The sequence below is a fragment of the Diadema setosum genome, chromosome 19 (assembly GCF_964275005.1).
Source record: "Diadema setosum chromosome 19, eeDiaSeto1, whole genome shotgun sequence".
Taxonomy (NCBI): domain Eukaryota; kingdom Metazoa; phylum Echinodermata; class Echinoidea; order Diadematoida; family Diadematidae; genus Diadema; species Diadema setosum.
This window is the reverse complement of record NC_092703.1, coordinates 8,580,245-8,598,907: the sequence shown is the minus strand read 5'-3', so window position 1 is coordinate 8,598,907 and position 18,663 is coordinate 8,580,245. Positions and strand designations below refer to the sequence as shown.

The 18,663-nt window shown below is 36.4% G+C and overlaps 2 protein-coding genes across 2 annotated transcripts in view; both read right to left on the bottom strand.

Annotated features, from left to right (window-relative positions):
* LOC140242978 (uncharacterized) overlaps nucleotides 1-406 on the bottom strand; it is a 37,134-nt gene extending 36,728 nt beyond the window's left edge. The window contains exon 1 of the mRNA XM_072322720.1: nucleotides 149-406. Coding sequence (XP_072178821.1) covers nucleotides 149-376 — 228 coding nt within the window. The 5' untranslated portion in view covers nucleotides 377-406. The remainder of the gene's footprint in view (nucleotides 1-148) is intronic.
* Nucleotides 407-8,356: 7,950 nt separating this feature from the next.
* Nucleotides 8,357-17,109, bottom strand: LOC140242977 (prostaglandin E2 receptor EP2 subtype-like). Its single transcript, XM_072322718.1, has 5 exons — nucleotides 16,552-17,109; nucleotides 13,066-13,233; nucleotides 10,928-11,038; nucleotides 9,603-9,861; nucleotides 8,357-8,502 (listed from the first exon to the last, which is right to left on the bottom strand). The coding sequence occupies exons 1-5, from the start codon at nucleotides 17,107-17,109 to the stop codon at nucleotides 8,357-8,359; spliced, it is 1,242 nt and encodes a 413-aa protein (XP_072178819.1).
* Between the last annotated feature and the right edge of the window lie 1,554 nt (nucleotides 17,110-18,663).

The window sequence follows — 18,663 nt, the reverse complement described above, 5'->3', positions numbered from 1 at the left end:
TCAATGCGAACGGTTCGGGCTGGTCGTAGTTAGCAGAGCTCAACAAGACAAGAGGCAGTGAGTGACCCAACAACATTGATAGTTAGTAGCGCAACAATAGAATTACAATGTAGTTCTCTAATCAGACAATGAGTAGGCACACACTTACTTTCGCTTTTTCAATATTTTCCTTGTCTCCTTCAATCTGGACCCACACAGTAGCATCGGCGTCGTCACACGACACGATGTGGATACACCCGGAATCTCCAGCGTCATCCTCGCCGCTCTCTCCCGGCTGCGAGCAGCGCAGGAGGACGTCGAACGTTTGCTCAATACGCCTTTCATTTTCGACCACTGCCACTCGCTTTTCAGCGGGCACCACGAATTCGGCGCTCATTTTACCATGTTTCTGCTGTCGACCAGCAGAATAAAAATCACTGCTGCGGTCTATAGTACAACACGACCCACGCCATGGGTCGTAATTTTCACACGGAACGAAGACAGGCGTAGAATTAGAGATGTTGTTACAACAGTAATTGGTAGAAGTAGGGACGATCGTGCAACAAACAAGCGAAGCTTAGTTATACAGCGCCTGCGGCGGCGCGATCAGCGCGAACTTACAGCTCAGGAAGGGCTATACAAACGGTATACCATGCATGCCACGGGTAACCCTGAGCGCGCTAGCCAGCCCTTTGCTGTACTGTTTAACGTAAAATGTTATGGGCCACCTTCCGCAGGATCACTATGCATACAATACGATCAATTAGCTCGGTGTGTGGCGCCCTTCAGATCGGTAAAAAGCGGAAGTCCAGCAAATCAAATTCCTTCTTCGAAAGCATTAAAAGTAATTATTGAAGTAGAATAAATGTGATTTCGATGATTCAGCAATAAACGAAAGAAATTGAGGATATGAGTAATTGTAAATGCATGTAGAGCATACATACCATAAAGACAAAAATGCTGAGTAGTGTGGAACGGTTTGTGATTCATCATATGTGTATGTATAACCAATCATAGATCTATAAAGTGTTCGCATCCAGTAGCAAGTACCAATATCAATTTCATTTATCGGAACACAACTTTGAACGTTGAACTTTCGAATTCAATTAACTTGTTATACACGTGTTTTTTTTTTCTCACTGTTATACATTGGATTATTATTATAATTTCATTTTTCATTTCATTCATTAGTTTCATTTAATCCGTTAATTTTAATTGTATTGCATAGATTACATTCCAGTCAACCTTTTTTTTTTCACTTTCAATGTATCCCTTAAATATGGATGTAATATTTAGGGAAGGACCATATCTCAGAATTTTTGATAGGCCTATGTCCACGTCCTTTTATTTGTTTGTTTGTTGTTGTTGTTTTTTTTTTTTATTCCTATCTTCCTCGTGTTCATAACATCAGTTGCCACAATCCATTCAGCTGTTTAGTAGACCCGTTTCATTCAAGGGTATCACAAATAATATAGTCTTGCTGGTTGTCAAATGCTTCAAAAACTAATATTTTGTCCGTATTCGATGTGTTCATGTATATACTCTACTCTATAGCAGCCGCTAAAGTCGTGTATAGAAGTAAAATGTGCATGTACGTGTATGCCGATGAAGTAATATGAGCTAACTAGCGAGTATACAAATAACAATTTAAGTCCCATTTTGCCTTGATGCAAAGCGCCTTGAGCATTTAATCAGTGTGGAGAATGGCGCTATAGAAATTGTAATTGATGATAATTTCATTTGTTAACCTCATTCTTTTTTTTAATTTCATTATCACAGTTGAGGTTATACGCTCTACTACTCAATGATACGCAAAGCTATATATTATAGTGAAAATGTAAACATGACAAAGGAAATTGGCCATCCAAAACGACAACCGGAAACATTAATTAATGTCTGCCAAAAATATGTCTATCTTAGCATTTAAAAGTATTATCATTAATAATCATTGTAGATTTCTCATAACGAGCGACCCGTGCCTAAAAGGAAAGGGAGGCACTATAATGATGGATTCTTTCATTTCTGCAATATTTTTAAAGCAAAATATGTTTCCACATAAACATATTAAAGGGCCGCAGAAGGAGACGTACACACACACACACACACACACACACACACACACATATATATATATATATATATATATATATATATATATATATATATATATATATACATGATATATCAACACACGCAAACACATAGCCATAAACACACACAAATAGTAACACACGCAAACACATAGCCATAAACACACACAAATAGTTACATAGGCTATTACATAATAACCAACCACGAGCACTACCAAGGACCCCCTTTCCAACTCCAATACTACAGGTAAACACATCGCAGTAAAAGTATTTCGCTGCTCATGACGTTGACTTGTAGCAATAATTTATTCTTTGACGTTCATTATACGTATAGGCCTATAAATCTATTCATATATTTTATGCACATTGACTACATGTTCATGATTTATTGAGAAACAAAAGCACACTGCTAACCGCCGAGATTTTACGAAAAAAAAAAATCTTAATGAGATATTATCGACGTGAATTACTAAGAAAAATGAGAAAGCCAACAGAAACCGAAATCAACGTAAATCATTGATATCACTGATGAATATTACTCAGGCTACCCTTACGCAAGGTCGTGAATATGATTATGCAGTATTTTCCCTCTTTTCCCCCTCTAGTCCACCCCCGACTTTTCTCTTTAAAATCATGCATAAAGAATGTCGAGTCATATGCATTATAATAGACAAGAAAATTTAATGATGCTGTTCAAGTAATATCACATGAGTCATACCTAAAGATCGATGATAATGTTAGCGGGTAGCCCAATATCAGTTATGGTAAACTTGTCTGTGGCTATGGGTTGATATAGTTCGAGTGCATTATTTCTTCCTCGCGCTGTGTGTGATTAAGTTTCAGGTCTTATCTCGGCGTGATTCAATTCTGATTCCAACAATATATTATCACAAATTATTTCAAGTAGGCCTATACAACAATTGCAACAAATCAATATCATACATGCAAATTGACATGAAACCATACATTATTGAAAGCGGGGAAAGAATACAAAATTTGCTCAAAGTCATTAATAGCATATTCCGGGGTTATATTGGAAAATAAAGGTCCGCGTCTAGATTCTATATGTATGGTCTCATAGTATACAGAGATGTAATGGTCAGCCTTGTTATCCGTGTTATAGGCCTTGACGTGGCCAGATCTTAAGCTTTTTGTGGTTGGCTATCGACAGTTACTTCCGTCTAACACTAAACATGAAGCGTCCAAAAGGGGAAGTGGTTCAGAAACATCAAATTTTGCGTCCGTGAATGCAGAAAGAGGAGCGAAGAAAACTCGGTGACTAGGAGAAAGGTTGAGGAAGCAGAAAAGAAATAACCATTCAAAAGTAAAAAATCAATACTAGTACCCCCAATATGCAGTATAGTTTTAGTGTTTGGAAATTCCCCGTGTCGCCCTCTCTCATTTGTTTTGTGGAAAGTTATTGTCATGTCACACTATGATAAGAGGGGAAGGATAAATCATAACCAAGGGATTTCCATGCAAATCTTTCTTTCTCATGATATCACACACTCCTTTCTCCTCTGGTTACTGAATGAAGGCATAAGCTAGAAATATGTATATACCATGATCTTGGATACGGTTGAGCTATTATATTATGCCTATACGTCACAAATGCACTTGATGTCCCGGAAAATTGAATTTACGAATATTTAAATTATTCGGGACACCCGCATAGGTCATCTTGCAAGAATACTATCTTAGTAGGACGCGGAAACATGCTGATTACATGTACACTGAACCCTCAATTTAAGGAGTACTCACTACTAGTAACAGCTATTATGCTTATCATTTGTCAAATCATACATGATTATCGATGATAATAATGATGATGATAATAATAATGATTATAATAATAATGATTATAATCATCATCATCATAGTCATCATCATAAGCATCATCATAATAAAGTGCCTGTAATTGTATAGGGCACAGGTCCACCTCTAGGTGCTCATGGCGCTTCAAAAGAAATATGAATATGTAGATATATAAATAAATAAGCATATATATATATATATATATATATATATATACATACATATATACTAGGTGCTCATGGCGCTTCAAAAGAAATATGAATATATAGCTATATAGATAAATAAGCATATATATACATATATAGTGTATGATATCTTTGTGTTCATAGGCACTGCGTAGGCCCTATGCATTGGCACTGTCCATCTTTCTATACATATATCTCATCATTTTGGCCCAGGAAAACGAAACATATCAACCTATCAATCATAAAATTATCAATGATATTGTAGGAAGACCAGCAGCTGAAAGAGAGTTTCCCTTCTTTGTCCATTTGGTATATCTTGTACATAGGTCTACTGGTGTACGTTATGCTGTTCCTCTATGGTATACTCAGGGAGCACCTCCCTGGGTATACTGTATTCCGTGTGTGTGTGTGTGTGTGTGTGTGTGTGTGTGTGTGTGTGTGTGTGTGTGAAAGGGTGTTTGTGTGTGCATGTGAGTGTGTGTGTGTGTGTGTGTGTGCGTGTGTGTGTGTGTGTGTGCATGTGTGTGTGTGTGTGTGTGTGTGTGTGTGTGTGTGTGTGTGTGTGTGTGTGATTAGATCATTTCTGTTAATTCTCCGTATCAACCAACAAACGAACAATAAATTATTTATATCCAACAATGTAAACCCTTCACCCCGGGCAAACACTTTAAACCGTATGCATGTCATTGTCGTTGTTATGTAATATAAATTCTTGCCTCATTGTAGGTTCCTATGAACATGATAAGATTAGATTTGGCATAATGTATTGATAGAATGGTGTGGATGTGTGTTACATGTTCGAACCTGGTTATCAATTAGAGGTATATGCCTATATGGGGCACACGATATGACAAGTCATAACACGATATTAGTCCTCAGAAGTTCCAAAAACAATTAATGCATCGTTTATACGTATACCCTTTGTCCACTCAAAAATCATTAATTGCTTTCGTCACTGACGAGAGATTCGTAACTGCGATTGCCAATTTAATTTCTATTCATTCTTACGTCACAATGCCGTGATTCATTGCGTCGGAACGCCTCATCCAATCTAATCCGCGGACGCAACGCAGCTATCTCCGCCGTCCGCCCACATGATCATGATTGTCACACACAGCTATTGTCTGTATGTTGCCAATTAAGTTTCTACACTCATTAGTAATCATGAATGATTGTCAGTGACCTCTACAAAACATGGGCGTAGAGGGCAATGTTTTCTTAAGTGGGGACCAGACCATTAGGCATTACGGCGGCACTGAGTGGGGACCATCGATAGATACTAGTAATGAGTTCTTGATAGGTCGACGTGTATTTAAATTCTCTATTTACCATGTAGCCTGTACGGTATAGGGACATGGATAGTGCCAGTTTGGCACGGTGGCTTTCCCCTTGATTTTGCACCTACTATGTGAAACAAGTCCATGTGAATAGTTTGAATGCAAACATACACACGCACACACATACACACACACACACACACAAGTACACACACATATTTATTATAATATACATTTTACCTCAGTTTGTGACTAAAGCTACTGAAAAACAAAAGAAAATAATTGAAAATAATTATGTGATGATTTTGATAATGATTACCTTTGAATTGAGTGTAGTATAATTGGCAATATCTTATTTTTCTCTATGATGATTCTATTTGATGAATGGTGATTATCTATTTCTGTATCCAAACTTTTCATGTATAGTGTTTACCTTTATACACATCAGTACACAGTAAGCACCGTGTTGACATAAATAGCCAGGGTAAATTCAGGAAAAAAAAAAAACTAGTAGAGGATTCATCAAGACCGGATGTAAGAGTATATATAAGATTGTTATGGATTCTCGTATTTTCACACGTCTTCTTCAGTGGCGAATACGAGGGGGGGGGGGGGACGCACCGAGCGAGCCCCTCCCCCTTTATTTCTTTTAAAATAAAAGAAATAAAGAGAAAAAATGAAAGGGGCGCATGGGTCACACTTTATTTTAATTATGTGTCCCCTTTCATAATTCCAGGATCCGCATCGTTCACGGTATTAGGAATAACCACATAAGTAAATTGCAGGAGGTAAAGATCACCATCATAATTTAATTAATCACAAAAACATGTTTTACAATAAATTGTTTTGTTTACACACAAAATGGTATTGGCAATGTAAAGCGATAACATATCTATAAATACCTCTCATGCCTATATTGTAAAAACTGTTTTAGCACGTAGAACCACGCAGTTACAACTCAGATCTTTCCTCTTGAATTTTATTCATTCACTGGAAACAAAATGGAAAGATAATGGGACAAACGCTCTTACAAAAACGACAGCTGGTTTTATACAAATAACGTAACCTCTTCACCAACTTTGTGCACTCGGCTTACAATTTGATGTTGATAAATATATGGACACCAGACACGATTCAGAATGGATGGACAAAACCGCGAAGTTGTCCTCCTATTTCAGAAATGTCAAGAAATCTCAGAGATGTCAGCCCATACGTCGTGATTTCAGAAAAGAATTATATTTGTTATCTTTCTGTACTTCTCCTTTCTTTCTTCCAGATCTTTTTTTTTTCGAGACACGACAGTTTTTAGAGGTCTTTGTTTTTGAGCATACATAATTTCAAACATCAATAATGCAAAGGAACCTGTAATTAGTTATAAATTCATCATTAGTTCCTAATCTTTATTATGATTCACACTGGGATGATCTTTGGCATGGTTTTACACATAGGCACTGCTAGGTGTTAATGAGCATAAAAATATTCACTTATTTACCACGGTAGTTCAAAAAAGAACTATCATTACAGCTTCCGCGAAAAGCGCCAAAATTCCGCCAAAGCCAGACTAGCTATATATATATATATATATATATATATATATATATATATATATATATATATATATAACGCCATGAACTTGTGGTTGTATAATCTTTCAAGAAAATGAAAAAAGAAAAAAAAATGATAACTATGATACAAAAACCCTTAGATCCGGATCATGATCCGGATCACAAAACCAATTATTTATCTGTTCCTTTCACCGCAACTGCCCTTTCCTGAAAAGCCTTAATTCCGTTCATAACGTTTTGAGTAAGAAAAGAGTAATACTGCTCTTCGAGAAACAGACACAGGTAAACAACAACTACTACAACAACAATAACAACAGCAACACTTAAAAACAGAAAAAACAAACAAACTAAAAACCTCAAACCATATGACGAATCCACTTTGGATACTAACGGTTGATCAGTCACTATATACAGAGAAAATGATATATTCTCAATTTCTAGTGCTTTTATACAACATTACTCAGTGAATAGACAACGACGGTGATAATTCTTCCTATGTGTTGCAGAGGCCAGTGAAGTGTCTGCACGCTATAAGCCAAACATAAATTCTACTCACAAACCTTACCCATAGCTTTATTCTTATCCTCATATCAAAATAAACTTAAAACCCTAAAGTAACCCTAACCCTAACCCTAAGTCCATGGAGAAAATAAGGCCGGAGCAACTGTCGCAGGAGCAAATGTCATAATATTCATTTTCACCGTTGCAGATACGATACTTATAGTTGTTTTCTTTTCCTTCCTTGTCGTTTTGATTCTTTACTCATTAACACCGTCTGATTTGTCGTAAGTCCCTTGTTGTTTTTGTTGTTGTTTTTTTATGCCCGTCTTCAGATAAAAAAAAATATACACAATTTGTAAGAATTTACTATTATACGTAGTATGAAAAAATGGGGCATTGCCCCCGTCACGACAATACCTATACGACAATAATCCTATTATATCCCGGTATTGTCGTAAGTCCCTGGTTTCAATGATAAAAAAAAAAAAAAATCATTGTCTAAGGGAGACATACACCCTCGGATCCGCAAATTCGACGCAGCTCTTCCAGGGGGCTCTGCTTATTACACCCAAAATAATAATAATGATGATGATGATAATAATAATGATAATGATAATGATAATAATAAGAAGATAATAAGAATGAAAATAATGATAATAATAACAACAATAATAATAGTAATAATGATAACAATAAGAAGAAGAAGAAAAAGAAAAAGAAGAAGAAGAAGAAGAAGAATGAAATGAATAAAAAGAAAGAGAAAGACATCCCAATGCATTACAGATTTCAGATCTGCATGGGTGAAACATTTTGTTCAAACGTTGAACTCAACGGGCTATATACAAGATTCGAACGATTCAGAACCTTTTGTTATTTTCCAGGCAAAAAGAAAGAGGAAAAAACAACAACAGAGTCTTATCCATGGTATGTTTTTGTTACCATGGTTACACCATGTCGGAGCCGTTGTTCGTCGCGTCGCGCAAATCCAAGACGTTCCGCCATTGCGGGAACGTGGTGATGAAAATATCGTGCACTCGCGCTGACGACTGGCATGGCGGCTGGGGGGTATTCATCGCGGTCGTCTGCGTTTCTGCAAACATAAAAACAAGAGAGAGAAAGATATATATTATTATATGAGAGGAATGGGGGGGGGGGAGAGAAGACTTGAGAAGATACAAGAAGAGAAGATAGGAGAGAAGAAGTTTGGAGAGAAGAGAGTAGAAAAGAAGAAAGGATAAGAAGAAGATGAGGAGAAGAGAAGAGATAAGAAGAAGGGAACAGGTAAGAGAAAGACGAAAGAGAGAAGAGGAGAACAGAAAAGAAGAGAGAAGACAAGAAAAGAGAGAAAAAGAAGAGAGAATTTTAGAGAAAGAGAGAAGAGAGGAGAAAGAAAGAGGAAAGAGGAGAAGAGAAAAAAAAAGAAGAAGAGTGGAGTAAAGAAAAGAGAGGAGGGAAGAAAAATACCCCAAAAGGAAAGAACAGAAAGGAAGAGTGCAGAGTAAGGAACAAAATCGATGAAATATAATAAAAACAGAAAGGAAATGGTATATAAATGAAACAAAATGACTAAAAGTCAGAGGAAAAGAAATGGAAAGAAAAGAAAGTACTCAAATTATTAAGAAATGAGACGAGGCATGTAGTTCAATTAGTGAAACAGGTGCAGTTCTAATCAAAGGCTTGACCTTTTGTTGATGTTTGTCTGGTGCAAATGCATCACCCAAAAAAAAAAAGTGAATAGAATAAAATAGACAAATAATTTAACGAATATAGGTAAGTGAGTAATAAATAAATAAATAAATAAATAAATAAATAAATAAATAAATAAATAAATAAATAAATAAGTAAATAAATATAAACATACATGCACATAAATAAATGCATTCGCACATACAACTGTATGAGATACATATACACACATACATGCACACACTCTTGCGTACATACATACATACATACATACATACATACATACATACACAAAGGAATAGATGAGAAGGTACGATACGAGGGATACAGGATGTACACAGTAAGAATTACAAATATGCGCAAGATTGGCCGTCCGGTACGATATCTATTATACATTGTACCATATTTATGATATCACACACATAGTGCATCCGGTATAAGTATAATGTTATTATGAAGTTGATTAATGAGGCGAATCAGAAGCCCCTATAAAGAAGGCCGAACCTGCAGTGGTGTGGTTCCGGCCCGCAGTGCTCGCGCCTTTCTTGGGATCGCTGGAGGCGGTGAAAGGGGTGAGCGAGTAGATCCCGATAACGCCATCTCTCGACCTCCCGATCAGCTGGAGGACTTTGGAGCGCACCGAGTTCTTCGAGACGAGAAAGACGATAGGATCCAGAGTGTGGTTGGCCAGCAATAAGTGGGAAGCAAGAATGTCGCCCACTAACGTCGTCTTTATGCCAAGTTTCATTAGAGTAAACGTCACCTAAAGAAAACAACAACAAACAAACACACACATAAACAGATTATCCATCGTTGTATCATTCAAACATCATTATTATCTTCAACAATAGCAAAATGAGTGACTCTTCAGTTCTGACAGGAGCAGTCACAGAACAGGGCCGGCGATTGTTATTTTTTTTTTCAAAGTGACGGGGGGGGGGGCGGCATTTTATGGGAACAGGGACATCGATCCATTGACAGGATGGGGGGGGGGAGGGAGCGACATTTTGGAGGATAATGTTCGAGGGCGAGAAGTTATTTTGCCAACGGGGGGGGGGGGGGGGGCGTTTGACCCAATTATGATGGATCATGACAAGCAAAGAAAAAAAAAAGGATCTTATCACTTTTTGCTGCCACTTAAAATAGGCCGACAAGCAAAAAAGACAACAAAAATGTCTTAACATTTTTTGGCTGCCACGACCCTTTCAAAATCGGCTGACAAGCCCCCCGCCCCCCAAAACAACAACAACAATAACAAACAAACAAACAGAGAAACAAAACATAAAACAAACAAACAAACAAAAACTCAGGCTCTGTATTTTTTTCTGCTAACTAGGTTATAGCACAAAAAGTGCCCCCCCCCCCCCCGGTTGCGCCGGCCTTGCAGAAAATGATGTCATTTCAATCGTCAATATTATGAATCCTTGCTCCTTGGTAGTCAATACATTGTACATGTCAATTCCCATCCAGCCCATAGCACCCCTCCCCGTCTAGTAGTATGTACTATTAGTACTATGCAAACCAACTTGAGATACATATTTATGGATATATTCTATGATTATAATATATGAATAAAACGATTTATATATTTATATATTCATATATTTATATATTTGTATATTTATATATTCATATAGTCATATGTTTATATATTTATATATTCATATATTTATATATTTGTATATTTATACATTCATATATTCATATGTTTATATATTTATATATTCATATATGTATATATTTATATATTTATATATTTATATATTTATATTTTATATATTTATATGTTTATATATTTATATATTTATATATTTCTTTCGAAGTTATACCATCCAAGGTAGCCAGCAGATGACGAAGAGCAAGGTGGTGGCGAGGGTGGTACGAACAAACCGCACCTCACGGCCCTGATACATCTGGAAGCCCGGAACCATGGCGGCTACCTAACAAATTCAAATTCAAATTCAAATTGATATTCCTTTCCATCAAATAAACAGAGAGATGACATACAATGTATAATAGCAGAACATATTTGTAATAATTGCACAAAAAAAAAAGTAGATTAACAGAATACGTGTGAAAATGAGTAGCAAAATCAAGAAAGCATAATTGTGATTTATCAATATATATGTACATAACATGCATAGTACGGGAATGGAAATGGAGGGTCCTACTAAAAAGCAAAGTTTGGATTATTTGACAATGAAAAGGTGATTATTAGATACAAGGTCTTGCCACCCCATCGACGCTTTTTCTGCTGAATCAGAAACTCTAGCTCTCTCTCTCTCTCTCTTCGAGAAAAAATAAAACCACGAAAAAAAAATCACTACTTCTACGTATAGGTCATTACTAACATTACTGTTAGATTACATAATTTGAAGAATGCGACGACCCCCGTTTGAAATCATCAAAACGAATGAATTCTAATCATTTCTCTTTTTTTTTTTTTGTGCCAGCAGGCTAATGAAGCGTCAGCATCTCATTTATACTAATTACGTCACTGTGACTGCCATCGCTGTTCCGTGGAAATGTGATATCCTGAATCGAATGAATCTTTTGTAAACGTTTGGACAATATCATTTCATGACATGTATACTTTGTATTATGTTTTGATTTTCGTTGATTGGAAATAAACTATAATTGAATTGAATTGAATTGAATTGAATTGAATTGAAATGTTGACTCCTGCCTCTTATTTTCGTTTTCACTTTCAAGCTATTTCTCCAACACCTTTTACAATGCACCATCGAAAATAGAACAGTAACCTAGGCACCTTTTTTTTAACAATTATATTTTCCAAAAGAAAAAAATCAAGTTTTACTAACAAATCTTTTAAAGGGATGGCTAGTAACTGATCAGTGGAAATCAGTGGGAATGCTGGGGGATGATTGTTCCAATTCTTGGGGGATTCATTTAAGAGTGCATTAAATATCTATTATTGTGTGAAAATTATTTGCTTCAGAATGGTCTCATATTCAAGTAATGTGCAGTTTAATGGTTCCATGCTGGTATGCCTGTACAGTGACGGAGCATCAAACTGCACATTACTTCAATATGAGACCGTTCTGAAGCAAATGATTTTCACAAAACAATAGATATTTTTAATGTGCTCTTAAATGAATCCCACAAGAATTGGAACAATCATCCCCAGCATTCCCACTGATTCCCACTGATCAGTTACTAGCCATCCCCTTTAAGGTACAAAGAACAGTAAATCATTGCTGCACATTTTTTTTCTTCTAGGACATTATGGTATGTTGCATGGGCCGTATAGATAATCATAGTGATACATTAATAACAGGACTCGTCCTTAGCGGTGCGCCTTAGGGGCCTAGGGCGGTTTTAAAGGGGAAATCCAGTCCTAAAGTAAATTCTGATAAAAAAGAGTAAAATCTTGAGAGTTCAGCGGTAAAGATTTGACTGAAATCGGATGAAAAATAAAGAAGTCATGAAATTTTGAAGTTTTGCTAATTTCTGCGAACCCAATTTGTTTTTTGGAACAGTGGATATGGATATGCAAATGAGTGAGCTGACCATGTCATAACCTCACATCTTATTTTCCATTAATCGTGTACGAAAAGTGAAGAAAATTCAGTGTTTCTGCCATTGAAGTCTGAAACATGATGTTACTCCTGTGTGAATAGTGATCAGTAAGATATATCAGGATTTGAGCCTCGAGTATAATGGCGTTTGAATTGAAAAACTGGAAATTGAAAAAAAAAAAATGTTATGTACAAACTATATGACAAGTTGTGAGGGGATGACATGCTTACTTTGCTATTTGCATATTATTCATATTGACCGTTCAAGAACTGTTTCCTCAAAAATTAGCGAAACTGCAAAATGTCCTAACTTCCTTATTTTTTATCCGATTTCGATCAAAATTTTACTGTTGCACTCGTAATATTTTACTCTTTCTTATCAGACTAACTTACATTTGGACTGGAATTTCCCTTTAAATCGTAAATACCTTGCGTTTCATGCGAAAGAGTTCGAACACCACACGAACGTTGCACGCTATCACGATTGCAAGCAGACTCCATCCGCAGGTCGAATAAATGACAAAATGAACACAGTAGGTGGCGGTCTCGCTAGGTTGCCAAAACAGCTTGCACGACATAACCCCGTGGTACAGCACCTGATGGAGTATTTGAAGTGCAGGCTGAAATGATTATCTAATGACTGGCTGATGATAATGATGATAACGATAATGATAAGAGGAAATATGATAACAACAATAGTTACTATTATTATCATGATTATTATCATTACATTCATCATCATCATCATCATCATCATCATCATCATCATCATCATCATCATCATCATCATCTTCATCATAATCATCATGGCCGGCGTAGCCACTTTGGGTCCCCACTTTTTTTTTTTTACCCCGGAAGTGGCAGTAGAAAAAAAAAAAAAAAAGATTGAGGCCGGTGATGCTCTGAAGACCCCCCCCCCCTTTTTTTTTTTTTAATAAAAAGGATAATAATAGTAACTAAAGAAACCCAGAAGTCGTTCCCACTTTTAAAAACGTGGCGCCGCCGGTGATCATAACATATGAATTGTGAATGAATGATAATGACATATATTTTAATGTCACTTGGGTCAGAGGAACATGGTAGTGAACAAGTATGATGTGAAGGACGACGTGCACTGGACAGGATAATGGGGGATATTATCATTGAGGATTAAGTACAATAATCTCTCTCTTTTGCAGTTCTATTTTGTTAATTGTCCAAGTATAATGAAGTTTAAATGAGATGCTGTAAGGGAATATGGTTTACATGGAAACTTCAAATTCATACATTGTGCATTAACTGTATGTATTTTTAAGTGAGTCAGGTTTTGATGTCGGTAGCCATTTAAGAGCTGACATGCATATGCAATGTATTGTTCATATTTTTTTTTTTTTTGCTATTTTTTTTTATGCAGAAAATGACCTCTGATATTAATGGAATAAGAAAGATTGGTAGTTACACATATCCTAAATTGACACTTATAAAAAACAGTTGTTTTGTTTATGTTTTTGTTTGTTTTTATATATGCCTCTTAATGAAATGCCCCCCTGGGGGCCATTATCATGAAGGAACTTGTCGGATAAAATATCTGACAAGTCAATTATATCCGACAAGTTTTGAGAAATTCTTTCGTCTGATTGGCTGATTTCTCTGAACTTGTCGGATATAATTGACTTGTCGGACATTTTATTCGACATGTTCCTTCATGAAATGCCCCCCTGATCTCAATTATGACGTAATGAAATGGGGAAATGCATGCAGTGCAAACAAACATTAGACACAATACTTTTGTTACAGAAAAGAGAAATGCGATTGATATGCAATACCACTTATAGATCACACACTGATGTCTTGTTTATATCCAGAGAAAAACGCATTCTTAAGATTGATAATTTGACTTCAACTGTTTTTTTTTTATTTCATGTACAATGTAGAAATTAAAGCTATCCCCGCTGCATTTAAGGAAATGTTCCAAAAGAATACAGTTAGAAGGCAAGTGAATGATTGTCATCTTTCTAAAAATAGAACTAGTTTTGGCAACATGAATATCTTATGTTTATCCCTGTTACGCTTTGGAATAATAATTCTTTCGATCATTCACTGAAAAAGGCATGAGGCGTTCATACAGCTTTAAAAATGAGCTAAAAACGTTTCTTGATAAGTATTGTAGTTGAATGTCTATATTTTAACCAATATTTTCTCATAGTATTTAAAAATGTATACTCGAATGATAATCTTCTCTCTCATTCATAATTTTGAAAGCATATCAATGCATACGGTAAGCACTTTGTACATAAACTTTTACAAAGTAACCTTACATATACATCCATATGCAGGTCTCATATAGATGAACCCCTGTTTGTACACCATCATGTATATATTCGTTATAGCATTTTGTTTTTCTTTGAAATCTTTAAACTATATATTTGTATGTATTCCGGAGGGGGTCTACATTCTACAAGCACTGATTTCTTAGTAGTCCCCTCCCCATTTGCTAATCATATGCAAAATTTCACGATATTTTGTATAATGTCCACTATATGGAATATGAATAAACTAATTCAATTTCACTTGATTACATTTCATTTCATTACATTATACATTACATTTCATTTCATTTCATTTCGTTTCATTTCATTTCATTTCATTTCGTTTCATTTCATTTCATTTCATTTCATTTTACTTTATCTCATCTCACAACTTGGCATATAATAATGTGTAAAACATCTTGACAATCCATGGTTAGCCAATTAACCAAATCTCGTATAAACCATGAGGTGAGTTATCATTCGCTTTTGAAGAAAGTGTGTGTGTTATCTTTTTTTTTTGGGGGGGGGGGGTTGACTTTTGGACGGCAGAAATGCTGTTTTTGCCTAGGCTTATTCAATTTCTATTCTCTAATTTTTATAATCACTTTAGGCCTGCGCACTTATTTGAAAAATGAATAAATGAAAAAACAAATCTTTAAAGTGATACTCGTAATAAAAAGTAATATATAATGCGGACACCATGTCGTCACTATTATAAAAAGAATTTTATTGACAAAAAACAACAACGATATAATGATATGAATATGCAGTATCAAAAAAAAAAACACACACACACACACACACAACAAAACTATGGGGTTTTTTTCTTATCGAGGTGAAATGGTGTTTATACTGTTGATGTTCGTTAATCTGAAGGTTTGTTAATACGAAAATGAAATGAGGGTCCTTACTCCGAATGTGTAAAGACTGCGCGTAGGCCTACTGATTCGGAACTACAAGCCTTTTTTTTATCTCGTATTCGGCTTTTCTAACGAACCTTCGGAATAACGAACAGTAACCGTTTGTACTATCAGCCAACACACACACACACACACACACACACACACACACACACACACATACAAGTACCTTGATGACATCCGTGAGAAGTGAGCTGCTGCTATGAGTGGATGACAAAATATTCTTACGCGTGCAATCATTTTGCATAAAACTTGCGAAAACTATTTAAATGTGTGAACAAAAGGGGCTCTTAATGGCTTTGATAAAACAAAACCAAAAAAAAAAAAAAAAAAAAAAAACTTTTACGTGTTGCCACTGCCTTAGTGGTAAGGTATGAAAGAAATAATTGTTCTTTCTCTCTTGAACAAGTTTGCTTGCATGCACTGGCTAAAAGGTTTTTGCTGCGAGGGCTTTCGAAAGCTCTTCAAAATCAATTCCAGTTTTCTGAAGCATCTTTTTTAATGCGTAAATGGCATCTGCTCGTATGTAATTATTTTGTATCACATAAAGAAAACCTTGCTACACATCTAAGTCAATCATTCCATTGTTTCTGTGTATTTTCACAGTTCAAATATTAATCAGTATCTTTGTTCAATTTGCTTTATTTAAAAAGAAAAGGAGAAATCAAATTAAATCAAATAAAATTCAACCAAAAACAAAACTTACCCTCTGGTAAGATCCGATCCTCAAAAAAGGTAGCGATGCAATCAAGGCAGACATACACAACATTACCATTGTCATGCATCTGACCTTGGTGACCGCGAACAGGTTCTGGTATTTGAAGGGCTTCACGAGGGCGGTGTAGCGCTCGACCGAGAGCAGGGCGGTCATGCAGCCGGAGGCGATGGGGTAAAAGTTGGTCAAGAACCCGAAGAGATCGCAGTAGGCGGGATGCGTCGCGTCTGCGATAACGGCATTCACGCCCTTCCGCACCAGATAGGACAGCATGGCGGCGAGATCGACCCATGATAACGTGGTGATGAGGAGGGTGAACGGAGTCAGTCTCCGACCACACCCTGGTCGCGTGTAGACGACCACGGCCATGACGTTGCAGAAGAGGCCCGTGACGATGGTCAGATAGGTTTGAATCCTCGCCGGATTGACCATCACTGTGTCCATAGGTTGGTCAGCAGCGACGGTCGTGGTAGGCCACGTTTCGTTCTCGTAGGTTGTTGATGCATTTGGAGTCGCATGAGGAAAGTTTGGTACTTGAAATTGATCCATCTGAAGTAAATCGTCTTTTATCCTATTCTTTCACTGATACTTGAGAAACGATTTCTCCTTTTTGTGCATCTGTGAGAATTCTGTAACAAAAGTAAGAACTATTTACACTGTATAACGTCCACAAGATTTATAGAAGATCCAAAGATAAGCTGCAGATCTTTGAAATCTGATCGTGAGATTTCAAGTTTCGCATTGCAAGAAATTGCCAAAAATTTACCATATCATTATCGTTGTCTAAATTGATAAAGATTATGCTGGAGCAATTTAAAAACGTCCCGGCACAAATTGATTAAGGGTAAGAAAAAGTCTAAGTTATTAGAATACATCCCCCTGAAAAAAAAAAAATAAATTGCCCGAGAAACAAACTTGCTATGATGTCAATCTTTACTTATATAGCCTGAGCTCTGTAGCCATTGCAACTTAAAGAAGACGTACATAATGCATTTATTCTTTTCTTGAAAGGTATTTACTTATCACCTGCTCATATAGTAAAGAAATTCGACGATATATCGGGCACAATATTCGACACATCAGGATAGAATGAAATATATGCCCACATCTAAAATGCTGCTTGTCCTTACGCTTTCATCATTTTTCTGTGGGCTTGTGGTGTCTATAGGTTACATGCACATAGGCCCGAATTCTCAAAGCTTAGTTATTCCGGGGAATAAGTTATTCCGGGAAATTAATCGCGTCATTTTACGTCACGAGGGCCTGATTTGCATAAGAGGCGTAATAAATCGGCGGTATAAGCGGTGTAATAAAGTTATTCCACCTTTGAGAATTCGGGTCCCAAAGTCTAAGACTATATATAGATGACGTTCCTTTCTATAGAACCACGATAGTTGCAGATTGATGCTTTGTGCTCCCTGATCTGTTTTTCTACCCGCATTTCTTTCCCTATAGTCTAAGAGTCGGTGGAAAAAAAAATCCTGTCAATCCCTTTGCTGCATTTCTTTGGACCAAGGTATGAAATAATGATTACTAAAAATTGATCAATCTTGTTCCCGCCTATTATATCAGCTTGCAAATTGGCTTGAAAACGACCGGAGGTTATCAATAATCCCATTGGGGATATTGACAGAGCAAATCCAAGCTGAAGTTATCGTTGAAACATTGTTAAGTAATGATTGCAGGCCTTAATCATTAATGATGCTATTTTAGGGAGAGTTCTAAATTAATGATCACCACGAAATTATCACAGCTTGAGTCTTCGTCTTCTCGCAGATTAACTTCCCAGGTCATTTTGTTGTGACTATTTTGAATAGCGGCATATGATCATTTATCATCACGGAGCTACTACAATACGAGTATAGAAACTCCATAATATCATCCAGACTTAATTCATATTTCACACACACACACACAAACGCTCTTGCCAAGAACATCGGAGAGAGCGATAGCTACGGTTGACCGCTAACGATCCTGGCTAATCAGTGATTATCTCCCGCGTAAAAATTCAGTTGCTTTCATGCATGCTTCGCTGTGATTTTAACATAAATATATACTATGCGCATGACGCAGATTGCAACAAGTGCACGTCTGTCTTTGTCG